Genomic DNA, 21,164 nt, shown 5'->3' with positions numbered 1-21,164 from the left:
GCTCATCTCGTTTCCCACGAGTGAGATCAGAGTGCAAATTCATTGACGTCTTTATGTTAAGCACTCAGCTGGGCACTGGGGCACAGTGATGGATGAAACTCTGCCCTTGCCTCTGTGGAGCTCCCCGTCTAATGGGGAGGTGCAAGTATCACCCGACATTTAAAACTTTTGTTAACTTGTGGTCAGAATTCTCCCCTCACATATTAATCATTTCATGAAGATTTCCCCATAAAGTTATAGTCTAACACTGCAATGTTAGTCTACCATGCTTCTATGCCTAAAACTGTACTTTTTCCCCAAGAATTTTTACACTATTCTCAATGCCTATGACCTCTACATAGCTCAGGCTTTAGATAATGGGGCCTTAGCAATCAATCACTGTCACTTTTCTTTTTTTTACCTAGACTCTGTAAATTTCAGTAGTTTATTCAAAGGGAATCATTCTTTTCCTGAATACAAAAAATTGTGACTCTGACTCCTTGCACAGCAAACCCCTGCCCAGATGTGGGAAAGCCCCCTGAACTTCTACGGCAGCCATGGGTAGATGCCACTTAGGTTCTCTGTGCCTGTAGGAGGTAGTAGCTTGGCACAGCAGTGCCATTCTGCGAGAGCAGCCTTGAGACTGAGATAAGATATGACCTAAGCCTGGGGCCATTTCTCACACTTGAGAAAGTAGGATATCCCCACCCCCAACCTGCCCCAGCTACCCATTCTCCAGAGAAGACATCTGTACTTCACAGCTGTACCCGCAAACTGCTTAACTTCCCCAAATCAGTTGTCATTGCCAAAACAGTCTGGTATTAACTTATTATTATGAAATTAATTCACCTTTGGCTGGTGCCATGGCTATTGAAGGCATTGACAGACTGTGAATGTGCTTCAGGGGTGGTGAGGATATAAAGCAATGAGGTGAATTTTCCTTTGCTTTAGGAAAAGCTACCTCATATTCCACTCTTCCTCCACTATCTCCTCTAGCAGACACAAAGTCATTTTCAACAGCCCTAATAACCTATTTCCCCACCGAAGGTTAGTCAGCAATAAGCCTAATATAAATATGGGAGCAGACCCTTCTGGGTTTGCAGCTGAATCGGGCTAATCCCACGGCCAATTAATCCATCAATTGGATAAAATAGATGATTGAAAAAATAATTGCCAAAAACCAATCTACTTTCCATGGTTATTTGTTGAACTTGAGGTCCACCCTAAATCAGAAAGCTTGCAGCAAATGACATTGGAGGGACTGACATTTTACTATTACACTTTGTCTTCTTTAGTTCTCTTTCTAAAAGTTTCAGGGCATAGCTTAGCAGCAATTATAACCAATGATGTAGGACAGTCCCCAATTTTAAATCTCCTTTAATTGACTCAGCATTTTCCTGATGAATTAATATTAGAGTAAAATCCTTAGTGTCCTGATGAAGTTTTTATATCATAAATGAAACAAGCAGACACTTGCTTTCGAACAATGTGCTTCTTAGAGAAATAAAATAGAAGATGAAATAAAAGGCACAGAAATTCTGATTAGGTAGCAGCAAACTACAGAATGGAGCCTTTCTTTGAACTAAATGGCTTCCTTTTAGGTAGCAAATTTTTATGTTGAGGGCATGGCACTCCATTTCTCAATGTCAGACAGGAAGCGGTCTCACAGGGCACTGCCCTACTGCAGATAGCTGGCAGCCAGTTATTGCTTAGAGTTATGACTATGTGATAACCCAACACGAAAATAGTGCTAAAGGGTTTTATAAGGATGAAGAGATTTTTGAATGGTTCAAGGAGAGAGCAAGGAAAATCAACCCTGAACTCTTGTCTGTTTCCTGTGTTTCAGAGCAGGGCTTGTAGCTATAGTATATATATGAATGGTTGTTGGTTCGCTGTAATTTTCCTTTCTTCTCTTCTCAGGAGGGCAAGAAGACCTCATTCTTTCCTATGAGCCTGTCACAAGACAGGAAAGTAAGTTTCCCATTATGCTTTCATTATTGATTTCGGAGCCATAACAAGTGACACCATTGAAAGAGGGGAAAAAGTGAAGGAAAATAAGCTCTGCTTAATAGTTGTCCCCTGGCCGGGCGTGGTGACTCACTCCTGTAATCCTAGCACTCTGGAAGGCCGAAGCTGGAGGATCACTCAAGGTCAGGAGTTCGAAACCAGCCTAAGGAAGAGTGAGACTCTGTCTCTACTATAAATAGAAAGAAATTAATTGGACAACTAAAAATATACAGAAAAAATTAGCTGGTCATGGTGGCACATGCCTCTAGTCCCAGCTACTCGGGAGGCTGAGGCAGGAGGATTGCTTGAGCCCAGGAGTTTGAGGTTGCTGTGAGCTAGGCTGATGCCATTGCACTCTACCCCGGGCAAAGAGTGAGACTCTGTCTCAAAAAAAAAAAAAAATGGTTGTCCCCAGACCATACCCTACTCTCTCTCTCTCTTTCTCTCTTTGATCCCATCACCAAACAAACAACTTCCCTGCTGAGCATGGGCAGTAGTAGCTCCTAAGAAAATGGAATAACCCTCCAGATGAGTAGTCCTCAGAGGAAAGGAGCACATCCAAATCACCTAAAGAGCTCTAGCTACTGGCCTGGTGGGTAAAATCTCCTGGGAGATCGAGGTTAGCTAAGTATTGAGAAGGACCTTCTAGCATATCTGCCTAACATATCGGCCCTCTGTGGACTGCTTCTTTTTCCTGGAGGTATTTGTACGGAGGCTAATGGCTATCGACGAAGACATTGCAGAGGACATTCAAGCAGCAGATGGGGAGTTGTACCAAATGAACTTTAGGGTTCCTTCTAGTCCCAGATATAAACCTCAGCAGAGTATAGAGAGTATTTTGCTCTGATGAAAAGAAACTATAAAAGCACAAGATGTTATTACTACTAACAATTACTTTTTAAAGTCATGTCTAAACAATGGCTAAACAGCTGGTTTGGATTCTTTTTTCTCCCACTCACTTGACTAAATTCAGTTGTTTTGACATTGTGTAGGCATAACCAGAGAGTAAGCAAAACTCCTCCAAATGGTTCTTTTCGTTGATAAACACTGCAGTTACTTTTCTCTGTTAGTAAATCCCAGAAAGTAGGCACAGCCAACATCCTGAATGTTAAATATCAGTTTCCCTACGCATGGCTGTATGAGTAATTTATCCAATGAAGTAATGGTCTGAGCAGTTCTTACTGCTTGGCAATTTCATCTTAAGACTCACCCTTGCAGGACAGTTTTGCAGTTGTTTCCAAGTCTTTCTCTGCATCTACATCTTCCTTTGCCTTTCTGCAGTAAACTATACCCGACCAGTGATTATCCTGGGCCCGATGAAGGATCGGATCAATGATGACTTGATATCTGAATTCCCTGATAAATTTGGCTCCTGTGTGCCTCGTAAGTATCATTTTTCATTTCTCTAGGGGGGGAAAATAACTTGGATCCCTTTTTTTGAGATGCTAAAATGTAATTCTGTTCCTCCAATAATCTCCCCAGTGATTTAAATACCATCAGTTACTTATTATCTGAGCACCTTATTTAATTTCTCTGCCTAACACTCTTCATCTATGCTATTATGTGTTCTTATCTATTTAGTAAGTAGGGTAATGTCCTCTCTAAACTGACCGTAGTCCTCTAGAAGTTAGGATTAACCTTTGTAGCCCTCTGAGCATTTAAAACAGCATAGATTTATGATAGGCATCAGTATTTCTTATAGGTTGATTGAAATGCCACTGAAACATCCTTTTCCATAAAACAGAAGAGATCAGAAACAAAGCTGTATATTAAAATCATGTCAGGGTGATTTAGGGTTGTGTGTCAAACAGCCTTTTCCAGCCTCTGGCCCCTCTGAGTGTAGCCCTGTAAATTCTCTCTGTTCTACTCTCCCCTCCCTCCTCCGCCACCACCACACTTTCTCCACTCACTCACCCCCATCTCTGACCCCCTATGGCACAAACAAATGCATGGAGATCTTCTGTGTATGTGGACAGGCCCACAGGAAATTTTAGTTCATTAGATAATGGAGCACTTAAATATGATCCCAATAAATATTTTTCTCCCCCTCTACATTTTTTAAGCTTTATGCTTCCAAGTATCACTAACATTTCAGTACTGTAAATTTCACCTAGAATACTTAAGAATAGTAGGAATTTTATGTGTGCATTACATGGACAAAAGAAGACTAGGATTGATGACTATAGTTCATGAAATGGTTCCCAGCAAGGGCTCTGGGAAGAGATCCTGCCATAGAACATATCCTGAGAAAGTCTTGAGATAGGGAGGAGAAAATGAAACACTAGTTTAGAGCAGCTTCTAGATTGATCTTCCACTTTTGAAAAAAAGAAAACAGAAAGTACTTAAGCATTATTTCCACTTTCCCTTCCACCTTGTATACTCTTTCTCTTTTTTAATTAATACCACAAGTTAAACAAGTAAATAAAAAGTACACAGAATCCCACATAATACTCAGAGATATCATTGTTGATATTTTGATCTATTTCCATCTATTCTTTCTTTCTATGCATGCATTTTTCCATGTGATTGAGCACTTTTTTTGCTTAATGTTTAAAATTTTATATAACTACTTAAAATGATTATTATATAATAATCTTTCTTTATTTGTGGACATTTTGGGTTTCCCTAATTTCCACTAGTATAAGTTATAAGTAAAATACAATTGTAATTATGCATTATAATTATTATTTATAAATTAATATAGTGAATATCCTTAAGGATAAAATTGTATCTGAAGTTTTGATCACATTCCTAGATCAATTCCTAGAAAGAAAATAACCAAGTCAAAGATTGGAAATATTTTAACATTTTTTAAATTGATATTGCTAGATTGTTTCCCCCTTCTCACCAAAAAATCTAGGTGGAATGGTTACAGTTGTTGACTTTTAGTCCCACCTTCACTGTGATTATCTTATTTTACATATTTTTAAATCTCTGAATATATTTATAACTGTATATCCATTTTTTCTCCTGTTTATGTGACATATTTTCCTGCTTTTTTGCTTATTGCAGAATCTTTTATTTTGTGTGAGACATTCTGATGCTATATTGTTGACCATCTGGATTTTGTTATTTTCCTTTATAGAATATTAAGTTTTTGTTCTAGCAGGCAACAATTTCATGACACATCAGCTTGTTCTAGTTGTGATTTAGTTTTAGATTTTATAAAGGAGGGTCTAAAATAAGTCTAGAATAACTAAAGCTTTCTAAAGCATGACCTTTCCAAAGTCTCATCCATATTATATCCAGTTCTGAGTGAACTGCAGTGTCTCCTAGCACTATGTGACCTCTAAGTGCTCCGTTTGGAAGTGACCTCTATACAGAGAGGTGGGGTGAACATCCCCTCATGTATTTCTCTTCTCTCAAGGATTATAGCCCTGAACTGCCTGTTGTCTGATGTCTGAAAACAGTTGTTCCATATGTTTTGTTCAGTTTTATAATTATTTATGGTGGGAGGGTAAGACTGGTACTTATATTATGTCATGGTCCTTTGTATCACATATTTCTGCATATCTATGTTGACGGCATGGTGGAGAAAATAGATGTAAAGGAAATTTATGAATATAAATGTACCTTAATTTTATTGTTTCTTGTTTTATAAAGATACTACAAGGCCAAAGCGTGACTATGAAGTGGATGGCAGAGACTATCACTTTGTCATTTCCAGAGAACAAATGGAAAAAGATATCCAAGAGCACAAGTTTATAGAAGCCGGCCAGTACAATGACAATTTATATGGAACCAGTGTGCAGTCTGTGAGATTTGTAGCAGAAAGGGTGTGTTCACCAATCTTCTTACACCTCCCTTGAACAAGTTTTCTAGGTGGCAAACTGCATTTTTTTGATCATTACTCTTTCCTGATTGCAGTTGTAAATTTTAATTAAATATTCCTTTTAAGACATCCAAGCAGAGAATCACCTTAGAGCAATGTCATTAATCTTTGTTCTAATCTCAATAAAGTATGCTGACTGACTTGGAGGGAGTGGAAATCAAGGTGATCTATAAACCTCAAGGCAATTAACAGCTTGAAGTTTATGGGGATTCACTTTGCCTTTGATTTACTATCTCAGGTCCCAGTAAACAACACTGAATTTATTAAGGAAGACTTACTACTTACTTTTGTTTGTCTAGATAGGGATCCTCAATTCTTTTGTTAGAGGAAGGTTTTTTGTTTTTTTTTTTCATTTCTCTGAAAACTTGACACTTTCATGGAAAAGGGGGAAACAGATGAGGAGGGCTACCCAGCCTGTTGCTGGCAGAAGTTCCAACTTAGAAAAGGTATAGATGCTGCAGTTCTCTTCTTGAAGATAATTTCAGGGCATGGAAAAGAGAAGAATGTTCAAGAGAAGACTAGATAGAAAGGTACCTGCATGTGACTTTAAGATCTGCCTGTAGAGAGATCTTATCTCCTGTGAAAACACAGGACCAATTTCATAGGGGAAAGTATTTTTTTTTTTTTTTTTTTTTTTTTTGGTGGTGAGTATTTGTTGAGTTGATTTGATTTGACATGACCTTTTTCGATGTACTAATAAAGAATTAAACAAGAAATTTTAATGTCTATCTGAGAATATGCTAAGAAGTTCCATCTATTTTCCTGTCTCTCAAAAGTCAGGCTCTATCAGCTATATGAATACTGGTTCTTGTCAGTGTCCTGGATAATTGCATCTATTTTCCTCTTTGAACATGTAGGTACAACTTTCATTAACTTGAAATCTTCTGACTACTGAATAATCAAACAGCATTTATATGTTTGATATAGCCGTTACCCTTTACAGATAGCAAACTTGGAATTTATTATTTAAGAGAGAAAAGGCTTGAACCATCTTAGTGTGTTTCTCATGTGAGTTCAAGTATTCACTGGACTCTATTTTCATCTAGATATTATAGATGAGTTTTTTCCCTTATTATTGGTTTAGGACTGTTCCTATCTGCATAAAGTGCTTTTTTTCTCTTCTTGTGTAAAGTTCTTCTGGCCTCAGGGTAATGAGGCCATTTCTCTCCAGGAGGTAGAATATGATGTGGCAAATGTATCCACTTTTCCAGAAATACTTTATAAGGCAGCCAGCTCCTTGCTCTGAGCACTTATTGCAGTGGCAGCCGAATTAAATGAAGTGTGCTATAATGTAATATGGCTTTTATTTGTTGACAAACAAGAAATTTACATACTTTGTGCAAGCCTCTCTCTCAGCATTGAACCATATAATATTTAAGTTAACTCTTTGTAGGCCGGGCGCTGTGGCTCACGCCTGTAATCCTAGCTCTTGGGAGGCCGAGGCGGGCGGATTGCTCAAGGTCAGGAGTTCAAAACCAGCCTGAGCAAGAGCGAGACCCCGTCTCTACTATAAATAGAAAGAAATTAATTGGCCAACTGATATATATATGTAAAAAATTAGCCGGGCATGGTGGCGCATGCCTGTAGTCCCAGCTACTCGGGAGGCTGAGGCAGAAGGATCACTCGAGCCCAGGAGTCTGAGGTTGCTGTGAGCTAGGCTGACGCCACGGCACTCACTCTAGCCTGGACAACAAAGTGAGACTCTGTCTCAAAAAAAAAAAAAAAAAAAAAGTTAACTCTTTGTGTCTGTCCTCCACTAGACTGAGTATATTGAGGGTGGGATGAATGTAAACACTCAGGAAATGTTTGTTGAATTGTTCTAAATTCACATGATTATGATTCTTCCAAGTTTAATGTTGGGCAGGATGAGACAATAAAGTGACTATTCAGACCAACAATTCTGTCAATGCTCAAGACCTGAGTTTAAGTACTAATTTTTGGGCAGGTTGGTTAAAATATTTCTAAGCCTCAGTCTTCTCTTCTGTAAATGCAATTGATAATACCCGTGGGACTTTCTTCTTGACAATTGTCTTCAGAGATAGCTTATGAGTCATATAAGAATGAACTCAGTCACATGACATATGCCTGCACATCTTCTTTGTGCAGAGCATCAGGTATTTATTTAAGAAAATAAAGTTAACTGAGAGAACACATGTAAAATGTCTAGCCTGGTGGCAAAACTTAGTAAGCAAGCATTCAGTGATGGCCCTATAATATCAGCTTTTATATACTCTTTGCAGTGATCTTTTTTTTTAATCTTTAGAAATCCAGTATCCCAGATTAGGTATTTCTCAAAAGAAGACATACAAATGGCCAATAGGTATATGAAAAAAATGTTCAACATCATTAGTCATCAGAGAAATGCAAATCAAAACTACAATTAGATATTATCTCACCCCAATCAAAATGGCTTTTATCAAAAAGACAGGCAATAAGAAATGCTAGCAAAAATGTAGAGAAAAGGGAACCCTCATATACCGTAGGTAGGAATGTAAATTAGTGCAACCACTATGGAAAAAGGTATGGAGGTTCTTCAAAAAACTAAAAATAGAAGTACCATATGATCCAGCAATCCCACTGCTGGATATATATCCAAAGGAGGGGAATTCAGTATATAGACAAGATATCTGCACCCCATGTTTATTACAGTTCTATTCATAATTGCCAAAATGTGGAATCAACCTAAGTACCCAGCAACAGATGAATTTAGAAATTATGGTACATATATACAATGGAATATCATATGGCCACAAAAGAGAATGGAATCCTACACCAACATGGTTGGAACTGGAGAACATTATGTTAAGCATGGAAAGACGAATCTTGTATGTTCTCACTCATATGTGCTAAATATTAAAACAATTGATCTCATGGAGACTGAGAATAGAATGGCAGTTGCCAGAGACTGGGAAGGATAGCAGGGAACAGGGGATAAAGTAAGGATAGTTAATGGGGACAGTTAGATAATTAGATAGAATGAACAATATTTGATAGCACAACAAAGTGACTATAAATAACAGTAAGTCAGGGTATACTTTAAAATAACTAAAAGAGTGGAATTGGGATGTTCCTAACACAAAGAAATGTTAAATGCCTGAGGTAATGAATACCCCCATTACCCTGATTTGATTAATTTATATTGTATGCCTGTATCAAAATGGCACATATATCCTATAAAGATATACAACTATTATGTACTCATAATAATCAAAAATAAAATATATTTTTTAAATAAATAAAATTTTGTATACTAAAATTTTAAAAAAAGAAAAAGAAAGAAATCCAGCATCTCATACCTTCCTCTAAAACACATATACATTATTTCCTTTTGGTTGAATTATGGCCATTTTTTCTATACTAACTCCGTATTTTTCTTCTCTTTCTACCAGGGCAAACACTGTATACTTGACGTATCAGGAAATGCCATCAAGCGGTTACAAGTTGCCCAGCTCTATCCCATTGCCATCTTCATTAAGCCCAGGTCGCTGGAACCTCTGATGTGAGTAGAGGGCACTGGAGCCTTCATCCACCTAACTCTGTTCCATAATACACAGCAAATTGTTAACAGGTCTTATGTACAAATGCTTACACATGGGCAACGCCATCGTTGATTTTTTAAGCATTCTCTTTTTAATGTTTCCTGATTTTTGTTTTCTTGTTTCACTAGTTATTTGGTTTGTTTTAGTTTTTTGGTTATTTATTGTTGTTTTGAGGGTAGCTTGATTTGGTTTTTTGGTCTGAATTTGTTTGCTAAATGATAGGAAGCAATTATTTTTTAATTGTCTTTTAGACTTTTCCCATTGGCATTTTACTTTGTTCTATAGTAGAATTCTAATATTCCACAACTAAAACTTTACATATATGGATCACTGTTCTTAATTGGGAGTTTTCTTAGTGTTACGGCAATAAAACATCTATCACTTAAACCAATAGCTCCATACCTGTGCACATTTATAAACAAGCAGAAAATGCATGATTCAGATTTTTTCCTTTTCTTTTTTATCCCTAAAGAATTTGTAAAATATCTTCCTTCAGAAATCAGTAAATAAACTGGGCAGCTATTCACGATCTGGCTACATAAAGTCAGTGTAGGCAACTCCCATTCACAAAAGTAAAGCTACAGTAGATAAAATAGCAGAGCAAACAAGCTATACCAGCAGAGACTTGAAAATTAATTTGGCCAGGTTTGGTTCTTTGCTTTGCCCCTGATCAGTTGTGTAACCTTGGGCAAATTGCTTGACTGACCCCCTAAGATTAGGTCTTTACCTCTAAACTAGGCACGTTAATAAGTATCTCATAGAGCTAGTGTAAATTTTAAACAACAAGGTTATGAATGTAAAGCTCGTCATATAGTCTTTGGCATATAGTAGCTATTATTATAAAAGACATAAAGTTACTTTATTATAAAGGGCTAAAGGTATTTTATCATTATAGAACACAGAAACAGCACCTTTCCTAAGAGGGCACAAGAGATAATGCCAGTGAGTCTGTTACAAGAGCCTTGCTCAAATACTGCCTCCATTTGGGCCTCAAGACCACAGAGTGCTTGACAGGGTTCAGGAGAGAACCATAGAGTCCTGGAAAACAGTGTTTATGAAAAGCTGAAGAAACAGAAATTTAATCCCAGAGGTGAAAGCAGTTACTTACAGAGGGTATCGACTAACTGCTCCCCGTCTCCTCCAAGAGTGAAGAAACAAAGCAAACTGTAGCAGCTGGAAGGGCAGCCTGAGAGAATTAAGTTAAATACATAGTTGATCTCTGGGGAAGTTGCCAGAGCTGTATCTTAAAAGCAGAATATAGTCCCATAAATAAAAGATGGACAAGGGCTTTTACCAGGACGAAAAAATAAAATTGGGAGGTCACCAACAGTACCTTCAGCCCCATGAATTTAGGTATTAAATTATAAAGGGAAGAGTTTTTCCCATAGTTGGCACAGGGAAAAATGTGAATTGATGATAAAACAATGGTTCTTAATATTATTATCCAATAGCACGTGTTAAATTTCTCCTTACATAGAATACTGTGTTGCGCATTGTGCAAGGTGAATGAAGTGAATTAAGCAAGTACAAATTTTATTATGTAAAAGTGATTTATAAGTTGTAAAGAGCCTCAAAAGGGCCGGGTGCAGTGGCTCATGCCTATAATCCTAATATTCTGGGAGGCCAGTGTGGGAAGATGGCTCAAGGTCAGGAGTTCGGAACCAGCCTGAGCAAGGGCAAGACCCTGTCTCTACTAAAAATAGAAAGAAATTAATTGCCCAACTAATATATATAGAAAAAATTAGCCAGGTATGGTAGTGAGTGCCTGTAGTCCCAGCTACCTGGGAGGCTGAGGCAGGAGGATTGCCCAAGCCCAGGAGTTTGAGGTTGCTGTGAGCTAGGCTGACTCCACGACACTCTAGCCCAGGCAACACAGTGAGACTGTCTCAAAAAAAAAAAAAAAGAGCCTCATAAACATGATAAGTATAACATTAATAAAAAGAGTAGAAAAATGGCCCTCACCTCCTGGGAACAGCCATCTTAAAATCCTGTTTCAGAAATAGAAAAATGTCTTCACATTGAAAACACACAGCGGGATAAATGGCTTCCCGGAGAAGTGAGGCCTCAGAAAGCCACCTTGGTGGCACATCTAGTCCAGTGTGATATTGGGAGACAGTCCCATCTGGTGCTCCGTAGGAGAAAGTCCACTTCCTTCCACAGCTCTGAGATGACTTATTTACTTTTGCCTGAGGGCTCTGTCGTAGCCACTTACCACCAAGGAAAGCTAGCCATACTCAAGGCTGGATTGCACAATGAGGACAGTGAGTAATAATTTGCTGCAGCCATATTCATGAGTCACATGACATTCAGACCAAAGTGATGTTATTATTAAATGCTGGATATTTACTTTTCAGTGCACTCTTTTTCAAGGCTTTTACTCAGGAGCAAAGCTGGCATGAATTGCCCCTTCCCCAGGGAGGAGCGAATGCTAGGTCAGCCAGAACAAAAGCACGGCAGCTGTCACATTTAGGTATTGATACATCATCACACACATGATTTCTCAAGTGCATCACCCACATCAAAGCACTGAGCTTATTAGCACATACGTAGCTGACTCTTGAGAGGAGCATAAAATCAAGGGCATGTATGAAAGAGATGTTCTTTTTATATTGTGCTGCCACCTGACCTCTGTTACCTCCCTCCCCACAGCAATCAGATGCTTTCCTGTGTCTCTTCACGCTGCCACCTCCAATCTGCTTCTCCCTTCTTGCTCCTGTGTTTAATTCTGTCTTCAACTCTGACAAAATTATGTTTATTTTCTTAGCTCCCCATTTATTCATCTATTCCTTCACTTATCCATTAAACAAATGTGTTGAATCAGGCTCCATGCCACACGCTGATTTTAAAAAGGCATGGTTTCTGCCCTCAAATAACTCATAGATTAGTTTAAGAGACAAAATGAATTCATACGTTAGAGGATAAAAACCTAAACCAAGTCATTGCTACAATAAGTGCAAAGGGAATTCAGAGAAAACAGACCACGATGGGCCAGGCAAGTCAAAGGGGCTACATGATTTCTTGGCCCCTGGTGCAAATCACCACCTTTAGTGAGGAGTTTCCCTTGGCTTATCCCAGCATCTTCTGCACCCAAGAGTGACAACCACTCAAACTTCGGAGGCTAGGACTATTGGGGAAAAGAATTGTGGATACCATCCTTCAGGACAAAATGAGTTTACTTAAGCAAAAAAGAGTTCAGGAAATTCTCACTTCTTTATATTTCAGCCCTCAGTATGATGTCCAAAACCATGTTACTAACTTTAGTTTTTTGGGGTTTTTTTTCAGTTTTTTCCATATAAACCTCTTTTGAAAGATATCAAGTCTTGCTGTAATGGGTAGTCTGTTTGACTAAAATTTGGTTAAAAAGATTTCTTTTAAGTTGAGTTCTTACCCCAGTTTACTCTTTATTAAATATACAGCTTTATCCTGCTGAATTGGAGTAAAGAAAAAGAAAAATAAATAAATAAACAAACAAACAAACACCTTTAGGCAAGTGCCTGCATTACTTCAAGCCTCTGTTACTTGCTCTGAAAAAGGAAGTAACCAAGCCCAGGTGTTCCAGACTTGGGTCTCCGGCTTTCTAAGCTACACACAAGGCAGTAATGCTTTCAGAAATTCTACATGCACCTATGATGCATCCTGGTGGGCCAACCAAAATGTCCTTGCATTTGATGGGAGATTTGTAACACCTGGAAGACATGGGAAGATAAAGTTGGCACTGGTTAGGAATCAGATTAGATTTCAGAGAGAATTAAAGAATTTTCCATTTCTCTGCTGTCTTGATTTGTCCTTGAAACAAGGCTCACTTTAAATAATCTTACGATGATTAAGCAAAGTCTATGTATAGTTAATGATGCACCAATGGTTGACTGACACAAAGAAAAGGACAGATAGTCCCAGGCATAATTCCTTAATGGCTTATTTATCTATTAGAACAAAAGTAAACAAAGTAGGCATCAGAGATTCTTTTATACCAAGCTCCTCTATCCTGGCTCACTATTTGACTAAATTACTTGCATATAGTCTACTTGAAAATACCTTGGTCTCAGCACTTTTGATTGTTCTATTCTGTGTCTATTTTAATTCAGTCCTCCTTTGGCAGATCCTTAAGCTGTCATTTGATTATGAAAACAAAGTTCAGGGCTCTTATTGCTATAGACATGCCTTTCTATTTGCAGAAGTTGAGCAAGAAGAGCTACAGAATGCCTTTTTAGCCTGAAAATACACATACCTAAGGGACCTACCCCATTTCCTATAATTCTTTGGAAACATCTTCTGTTTCTCCACTCCACATATTTTCAGGTACACATTGAGGATAAATAGCCTTTAAGGGTGATTAGGAAGTCAAGAGATCAAAGCCTTTTGCAAGGTCAGGACGTGAGAACAGTCAAGTCTAGTTCTCTTAGATGTGATGAGGCCCAACAAGCTGAGATGTACCTTCCTTTCCCTCCATCTCATCTCCTTCCTCTGTCCATCCCTAGAAGATTTCTTCCATTCTATAGCCTACATTTAAGATATACTAGAAGAAAATCCAAGGAAGTATGGCCAGGAAAGTTCAGATTTTTAGAAGGTATATCCACTGAGGAAATAGATGAAGCAAGTAGGATAGGTTATGCTGAAGAAGTGGAAGCCTCAAGGGACACATGAGCATTTTATTTAAATACCCTAGGGCCTGCCATGGAGGAAGTTTAGCTGTACTCTAGGGGAATGCAGAGAACAGAACAGGGACCAGTGACTGCAAATCATAAGGAGACAGATTTCAGTCCTGTGAAGGACCAAGAGACTGTTCTCTGACAGAGTGAGTTCTCTAGCAGGGAGTCCTTGTTGCTGAAGTTATTTCAGCAAAAAGGACTCCTAAATAAAGACTAGGAAGCTGCTGTTAAAATTATATTAATATGATGCTTCCTGCAGGATTTACTTTTGCCATACATTTTAATTTTTTAGGAATTAGTATATTCCCTTTGTTTTCTAATACCAAACCCTCATTTTCCCAGGGAGATGAATAAGCGTCTAACAGAGGAACAAGCCAAGAAAACCTATGATCGGGCGATTAAGCTAGAACAAGAATTTGGAGAATATTTTACAGGTAAGTTCATTTACTCTTGTAGTGTGAGAAAGGAGATGAATTGTCTGACATGTGACATAGAGAGGGCTCAGGCCCCAAAACCTTCTTGATTAGAGTTCCTAATATCTGTTTCATGTGCAGGGAGTCTCTCTGCTTTGCCTATTTGCATCAGAACTCTGGGTTCAGCTGCAGCCAGCTCCCAGATTCCACTGACCCTATCCAAAACCAGAAGCAGCAGATGCCCCTGAGCTATCACCTGCTATTAAGGAAATTTTAGGCATTGATACCTTAATAAACTATCTCCCTGATATCATCAGAAAACTTGGCAGTAAACTTTTAGGGCTCAAAATGGGCAATGTCCAAAGCAGTTACTCTTCAGAAGCAGCCTGGGGGCCTCTATTCTTTGATGACCAATAGCCTGTCTCTCCATCAGCAGCACTTGAATAGGATTCTTGAAACACTTCCCTTGTGTTTCAATTAATCCCATGTCAAGTCTCAATGCAAAACTTTTTTTAAAAAATATTTCCTTGGAAAGATGAAGTTTGGAGAACAGAGGAAGATTTTCTTCTTTTGGATATCCTGAGTTCTCTATTCTTACATGCTTTCATGGAATACAGATTAAATCCAGAGAGTAATCTTTGTGCAATTTGCCTTACAACTGATTCTCAATGACTTAAAAACAAGGACTTTCCTCCTGAATTACTTTCTGTGAAATTAGATTTTTTAAATCCTATTCAGAATATGGAAAGTGCCATTGTCTTAGCAGTTTATAAGTGTTTTGAATCAGGTAATATTAAGTAAAGTTTCTGTCAATAAGATATAAATTATGTTTCATCCTAAAAGAACATCCAGGCGGGAAAATCGATCAAAACAATGTACATTTTTGACCAGTAGTTTATGTTCAGGAATAAAATACAGTAATTAATATATTCTGAGGACTGTTTTTGAAGATCTAAACCATGTTTCAGTAGCAATTTATTTTTAAGTTCTAGTGTCGTATGGGTAATACTGATATTTTTTGGAGATCTATCTATAAGATAACTTTTGTTCAAAAGAGATAATATAATATACTTAAATCTACTCCTAGTGACTTCATGTTTTAAGTGAGATGCAATTTAGCAGTTTGTTTGTGTTTCTTATAAATAGTCGCCATAAGATAGTCTCAATAGGAATAGGCCTGTAAAGTACATCTCAGTTTACCAGATTACTTAGAAAGTGAATAGAGTTTCCTATTAAAGGCATTGGGGGTTGGAGGACCACCTAAAGTTTCCTCTAAAGCCTTTATTATTTCCTCTATGTCTAAAATATCTTAATTTCTACCCCTGCCAATGTAAGTTAAATATAGAGTCTATAAGGCCCGTTTTATTTGCTAAACAGGAAGCTCTCAATCTGAAAACTGACCAGTGTCTACCTACCTCAGTGCCCAGACGAGGTACCCATACAATCTTTATTAAATAAATTAATGATTCATTGTCCAAAACTACAGACATATAGAAAATGCAAAACTGTGATACATTTATTAAAGATCCAGGATGTGTTGGGCCGGGCGTGGTGGCTCACGCTTGTAATCCTAGCACTTTGGGAGGCCGAGGCGGGCGGATTGCTCAAGGTCAGGAGTTGGAAACCAGCCTGAGCGAGACCCTGTCTCTACCAAAAATAGAAAGAAATTAATTGACCAACTAAAAATATATATACAAAAAAAAAAATTAGCCTGGCATGGTGGCGAATGCCTGTAGTCCCAGCTACTCGGGAGGCTGAGGCAGGAGGATTGCTTAAGCCCAGGAGTTTGAGGTTGCTGTGAGCTAGGCTGACGCCACTGCACTCACTCTAGCCTGGGCAACAAAATGAGACTCTGTCTCAAAAAAAAAAAAAAAAATATCCAGGATGTGCATTGAAAGCAGTTTTTTGATCATTAATGTGACCTCGCTTATGTGAATTTTCTGCTTTTTCTTACTAATGAAAATTGCTATTAAGCCTTCTGATGAGTTATCTGTCACTGAATTGAGCCTCCACTGTGTGAGTGATGATTGCTCTTCACCACCTAGGGAATGATTGCTAACTCTGGGTGTATTTGTTTTTGTTACAGCTATTGTCCAAGGAGACACCTTAGAAGATATATATAACCAATGCAAGCTTGTTATTGAAGAGCAGTCTGGGCCTTTCATCTGGATTCCCTCAAAGGAAAAGTTATAAATTAGCTACTGCGCCTCTGAAAACAACAGAAGAGCATTTAGAAAAACAAAATATATATAATATACTACTCGGAGGCTTTTATGTTTCTGTTGCATTTATGTTTTTGCAGTCAATGTGAATTCTTATGAATGTACAACACAAACTGTATGAAGCCATGAAGGAAACGGAGGGGCCAAAGGGTGGGACAGAAGAGACTTTGCAGTATGCAGGAAGGCTTTGGTTTGCTCAAAGTACCAGGTGTAGGGATGAACCTCTGATGGGCTTTCTGCCCAAGAGATGGGAGCCTCCTCACCCCGGCAGATGTCCAGAGCTGATTTAGCTGCCGAGCTCTCTGTGTTTTTTGCTTTAAAGAAAATTTGCCAGCATTCGAACCTCACCAACCTTCCCATTACCCACATCTGTAATTGGTACACTTCGAATTTTATAACTATGCACATCCTTTGATTTCTTAACAAGCAAATGAAAGAAAGAAGGAAAAAAGAAAGGAATCCCTTTGGAGATGGCATACTATCAGGGAAGGATAAGTGTGTAGTTTTTTTGACTGGCGTCTGCAAAGACAAGCATTTCATAAAATTCACAAGTGTATGGAGGACTAACCTTACTGAGAGGAGGGGATTCCACCTGGGATTAGCTTTATAATTGTTGATTGTCTATTTTGCCATTTATAAACTGAAAGAAGGCACTAAAGATGAGAATAATTTATACAATAAAAGATATATTAAATGTATAGATACAAATTTCTATAGGTTAAAAAAGTTTTGTGAACTATTTTGTAAAGACTAATTAATTGAAAGACTAAATGTATGCACTATCAGCAGATGATCAAATTCAAGAACTGAAAGTTGCACTCTCCCTTTTGTTGCCAATGATCCATTAAGAGCATCTGAGTTCCTTCCAAGTCTGAGAAAGACTTCTTCCTCGCTTACCTCCCATTAGTGATACACTCCCGCGGAGCACATCCCTTCATGAGTTGCCCTCATGGATTTTTTGGAAGACATTTGGTTAATGCATTTTTAAGCCGATGGCTTTTCAGAGAAAAGACTCATGCAAATTATCTAAAAAGAAGTTTTTACTTTTCTCTAATTAAATAACCTGGGCCTGCCATGAAATAGCTGAATAACATTGTTCCTAGTTACTTACATAGAATTCTTAAAGGACCATTTAGTATTTTGGCCAACCATGAGTGATTAGAATTATTATTTTTGTTTCACAGAGTGAGAGTTTTGTAACAGCCAGAGCCATACTAGAGCCATGGGACGATCTGTCCCAAGACGCACTATTTCTTTGAGGAAGAAGAGAACAGAAGTATCTGACTGGGGGGTGAGGGATGCAGACTTTTTTGTGTATGTATACAGGGCAAAGAGATAGAACCACAAAGGAAGACAATTAATGACTTTGAGCTCAACCAATTGAACTGCCTTTCTTGGGGCTGCACCCGGACCAAGTTTTCTTTTTTCGTTTTGTTTTTGACAATTATAATGATGATTTAAAAAAAAAAAAAAAAAAAAGAAACCTCCCAAAGCCTATAAACTGAACCAGAAGAGTTAGTTTCCCACTTTAGAGCTGATGGCAACATCAGCATCGCTTTCGCCCAAGGTGTTCAGAGAGAGACTTTTCAGCGATCTCAGTAACCACTCAACCCTGGGTTCTGTGCATACCCAGACTAAGCCCCATCGCCTTATTTCTGGGGTACATCAAGACCTGGCAGGAATTCTGCCACACTGTGCAGCAAACCAGCATGTAGGCTGGGGTGGGAGAGCAAGAGATAGAGCCATCAGAGTGGTGGGGCTTCTTCACAACAAGAACATCAGAGCTCAGAATGAGAGTCTCTTTCCAAAAACAAGTGTTTTTCACCTTACACTAACTAGATACCATTGCCTGCCTGGCTGCAGTCACCAAAACAAATGCAAAATTATGCATCTTCCTATAGTCTCAAGGCTGCCTTTGCCAATGGAAGGGCTAGCAATGCATTTCCCTCTGATGAAAGTTAAATTTCCAGAGACTTCCTTAGAGTGCTCAAAATGTTAAAGATCTGTCCATGTCTGCAATTCGCCAGTTTCAGGTCAAGGCCTACTTTCATCAATATTGCTCCCAGAAGTTTTTTGCCACCAGAATGCCATTCCTGATCCCAGCTCTATTTTAGGCCACCATGATAACTTCTTTGGTTTCTCAACTGAGCATGCAATCATTTATTTAAAGGACTGTCATTAATAAGTAGGTGTTTTTGCGGGTCGTGTGATGTGCTTTCCATTTAATAGTGTAGTGTGGCTGAGTACAATCAAATTGAACCACCAACCCTTGGTTTTGTAGTAATATAATTATTTATTTTCCTAGTGTAGATGCTTCCAGATTAGAATCAGCATTTGCACTGATTTTTTTATGTAGATTTATATAAATATATACATATATATTTGCTTGAAGAATCACCAAGCAAATTGGTGAGAGGGTCTTTTCCTGTAAAATTTACACCTCCATTTGTTGTGTTGTCATGCGCTTCCCAATGTTGAAGTCTCTATTGGCTCCAATGAAATGGTGTATTTTGCAGCAAGTCTAATGACTTGTTTGGAAATAGCATGAAAGTTACCCAGATTACATCTGGTGCAAATGCACTCGGAGCCTGGGGCCAGACCGGTGCTAACACTGCAAACTTTGTCCAGAGCTCTCTCCAATCTGAAGGTTTGTTGGGGGCGCAATGTCACCTTCATATGCTGAGCCCTTTCGAAAAAGTGCCAGATCGTGTCACTGGTGCTATTTTTCATGCTCTGGTACAATGTGTAGCACCACGGGGGTCTCAGCTTTACCAAAATCAAAATCCTAAGTGTCAGCTAATTGCAGGGGCATTCGGTTTTGGCTCTTCTCCCACAGGATTTGTTGGCCATTCATTTGCAGGCCTCTTCTCCCAGCCCCAAATCCTCGGGCAGGCTGTCTGCTTAGTGAGCCCTTCTTCACAAAGCCACACACTCAGGTGCCTCTGTGAGCTGTCTTAGATTTTACCGCCAGCCCTTCAGGACTTCGAGCCAGGAAGGACCTCTCCACACCTCTGGCTCGTGACTCTTTTCTTTTCTCATTCTCTTCCTCTGCTCTCCTCCTTCTTCTATTTCTGGCTCATTCCATTTCTTTTTTGTTACTTTCCTTTTTCCCTTCCCACCATCTCTGTTGACTTTCTTCTATACTCCTCTGTGCATCCCTCCTTCAGTCTCGGTCTTTTTATTCCCTTTCCCCCTCCTTTCCCGTCCTTTCGCCACTCTGCACATCTCTGATCCTCTCCTCCCTGGCACCCCATTCCTTTATTTTTCTGTCCTATAAAGGGCTCATGGGCGATTCAGACAGCAAGTCCACGCATTGGACTAGTGACACAAGTACTTTGGGTCGCCGATTCACCTACTCAGCCCAGAAGGCGAAGCTGAGTGAGGCCCTGACCTGGCGCCAGCTCCGGCCTACGTCCTGGAGCCAGCCTGCACCGCTGCCCGGCAGCGACGATGCACGTGCTGTGGGCCCTGCCAGCGCCTAGGTGCCTCCGCCTGACCGCTGCTGCTAAGGGAGCCCACTCCCAACACCTTCCCGTGGCTCTGAGGACATTTCCTTTTGATAAATGCAGACTCTGGCCCCAACAATTACTCTGACAGCAAACCTCTTCCTGCTCATTGAAGCCATGCCATCGCCTTGGTTTGGAGAGAGACATTTTTTCCCCATTCATAAGGTTTCTTTTTCCCATTTTCATGTGAAGCCCCCTCTGCTTTTCAAGCTGGTGATTGCTCTGGTGAGATTGAATGGACTCGCTGGTGAAATGACATCTCTTCTTTCCTGTCTTGGTCCTGCCTAAATTCTTACAAAATATTTAAGCCAAGGACTCAGGCTAGCTCCTAAGTTTATCATATTAATTTGTCACTACTAGGGGGGAAAAAAAAAAAGGATCAATTCCCTTTAAGCATATGGAGTACCTCTTGTGCCAACTGATTTGCCAGGGTACTCCCTACAGAATTCTGTGGCTATACATTTTACTTATGCGTATGTATGGTATATATGGTATGCATATCATGTATACACATATGACATTAGGTATGAATGAATGTGGTTGGAAACCCACACACACACTCCAGTCTGTAAATATCCTTCCTCACTGAAACCTGTGCTTCAGAAATCATTTCTTGTACAGCTGTGCAGTTTCTTGTAGCAGCTAAGGACAAAGCTAAGACAGAGGGACAATTTAGACAAAGATCATCTAAAAGAGTATAGTGTCTCCCTAGCAACTCATGAGGACAGACAACCAAGTGGCAAGGTTGACTCCCAATGGAATGGCAAGCTTTTCTTCTCTCCTTTTTGAATTTGTGTTTCCTAAGTGTGTCTTAACTTCTGAGTGCACCAGGCTATACCCATTAGATCCTTTCAATATGACAATTTTGTGCTTCTCTGACAGGATGTTTCTCCATGGAGCTGTAGTGCAGGATGGGAGGGAGTGGGGGAATATTCCTTGCCTGGGCTGGAGTTTACAGAGACACTGCACAGCTTACACTCCTGTTAAGTGTAAATATTCAACACTTCCATTCCATTT

General features: G+C 39.2%; 1 protein-coding gene and 1 pseudogene across 23 annotated transcripts in view; both read left to right on the top strand.

The window, feature by feature from the left end:
* DLG2 (discs large MAGUK scaffold protein 2) overlaps positions 1-16,679 on the top strand; it is a 1,870,454-nt gene extending 1,853,775 nt beyond the window's left edge. For all 23 annotated transcript variants that reach the window (XM_076002367.1, XM_076002386.1, XM_076002368.1 and 20 more), the window contains 6 exons: positions 1,900-1,950; positions 3,268-3,369; positions 5,590-5,762; positions 9,208-9,317; positions 14,349-14,440; positions 16,506-16,679. In XM_076002367.1, coding sequence (XP_075858482.1) covers positions 1,900-1,950; positions 3,268-3,369; positions 5,590-5,762; positions 9,208-9,317; positions 14,349-14,440; positions 16,506-16,612 — 635 coding nt within the window. In that variant the 3' untranslated portion in view covers positions 16,613-16,679. The remainder of the gene's footprint in view (positions 1-1,899; positions 1,951-3,267; positions 3,370-5,589; positions 5,763-9,207; positions 9,318-14,348; positions 14,441-16,505) is intronic.
* A 1,600-nt stretch (positions 16,680-18,279) lies between these two features.
* On the top strand, positions 18,280-19,872 carry LOC142870542 (uncharacterized; annotated as a pseudogene).
* The last annotated feature ends 1,292 nt before the right edge of the window (positions 19,873-21,164 follow it).

Source organism: Microcebus murinus, chromosome 4, assembly GCF_040939455.1.
Source record: "Microcebus murinus isolate Inina chromosome 4, M.murinus_Inina_mat1.0, whole genome shotgun sequence".
NCBI lineage: Eukaryota > Metazoa > Chordata > Mammalia > Primates > Cheirogaleidae > Microcebus > Microcebus murinus.
Note: the sequence above shows the minus strand (reverse complement) of the source record. Positions and strands in the feature narration are given on the sequence as shown.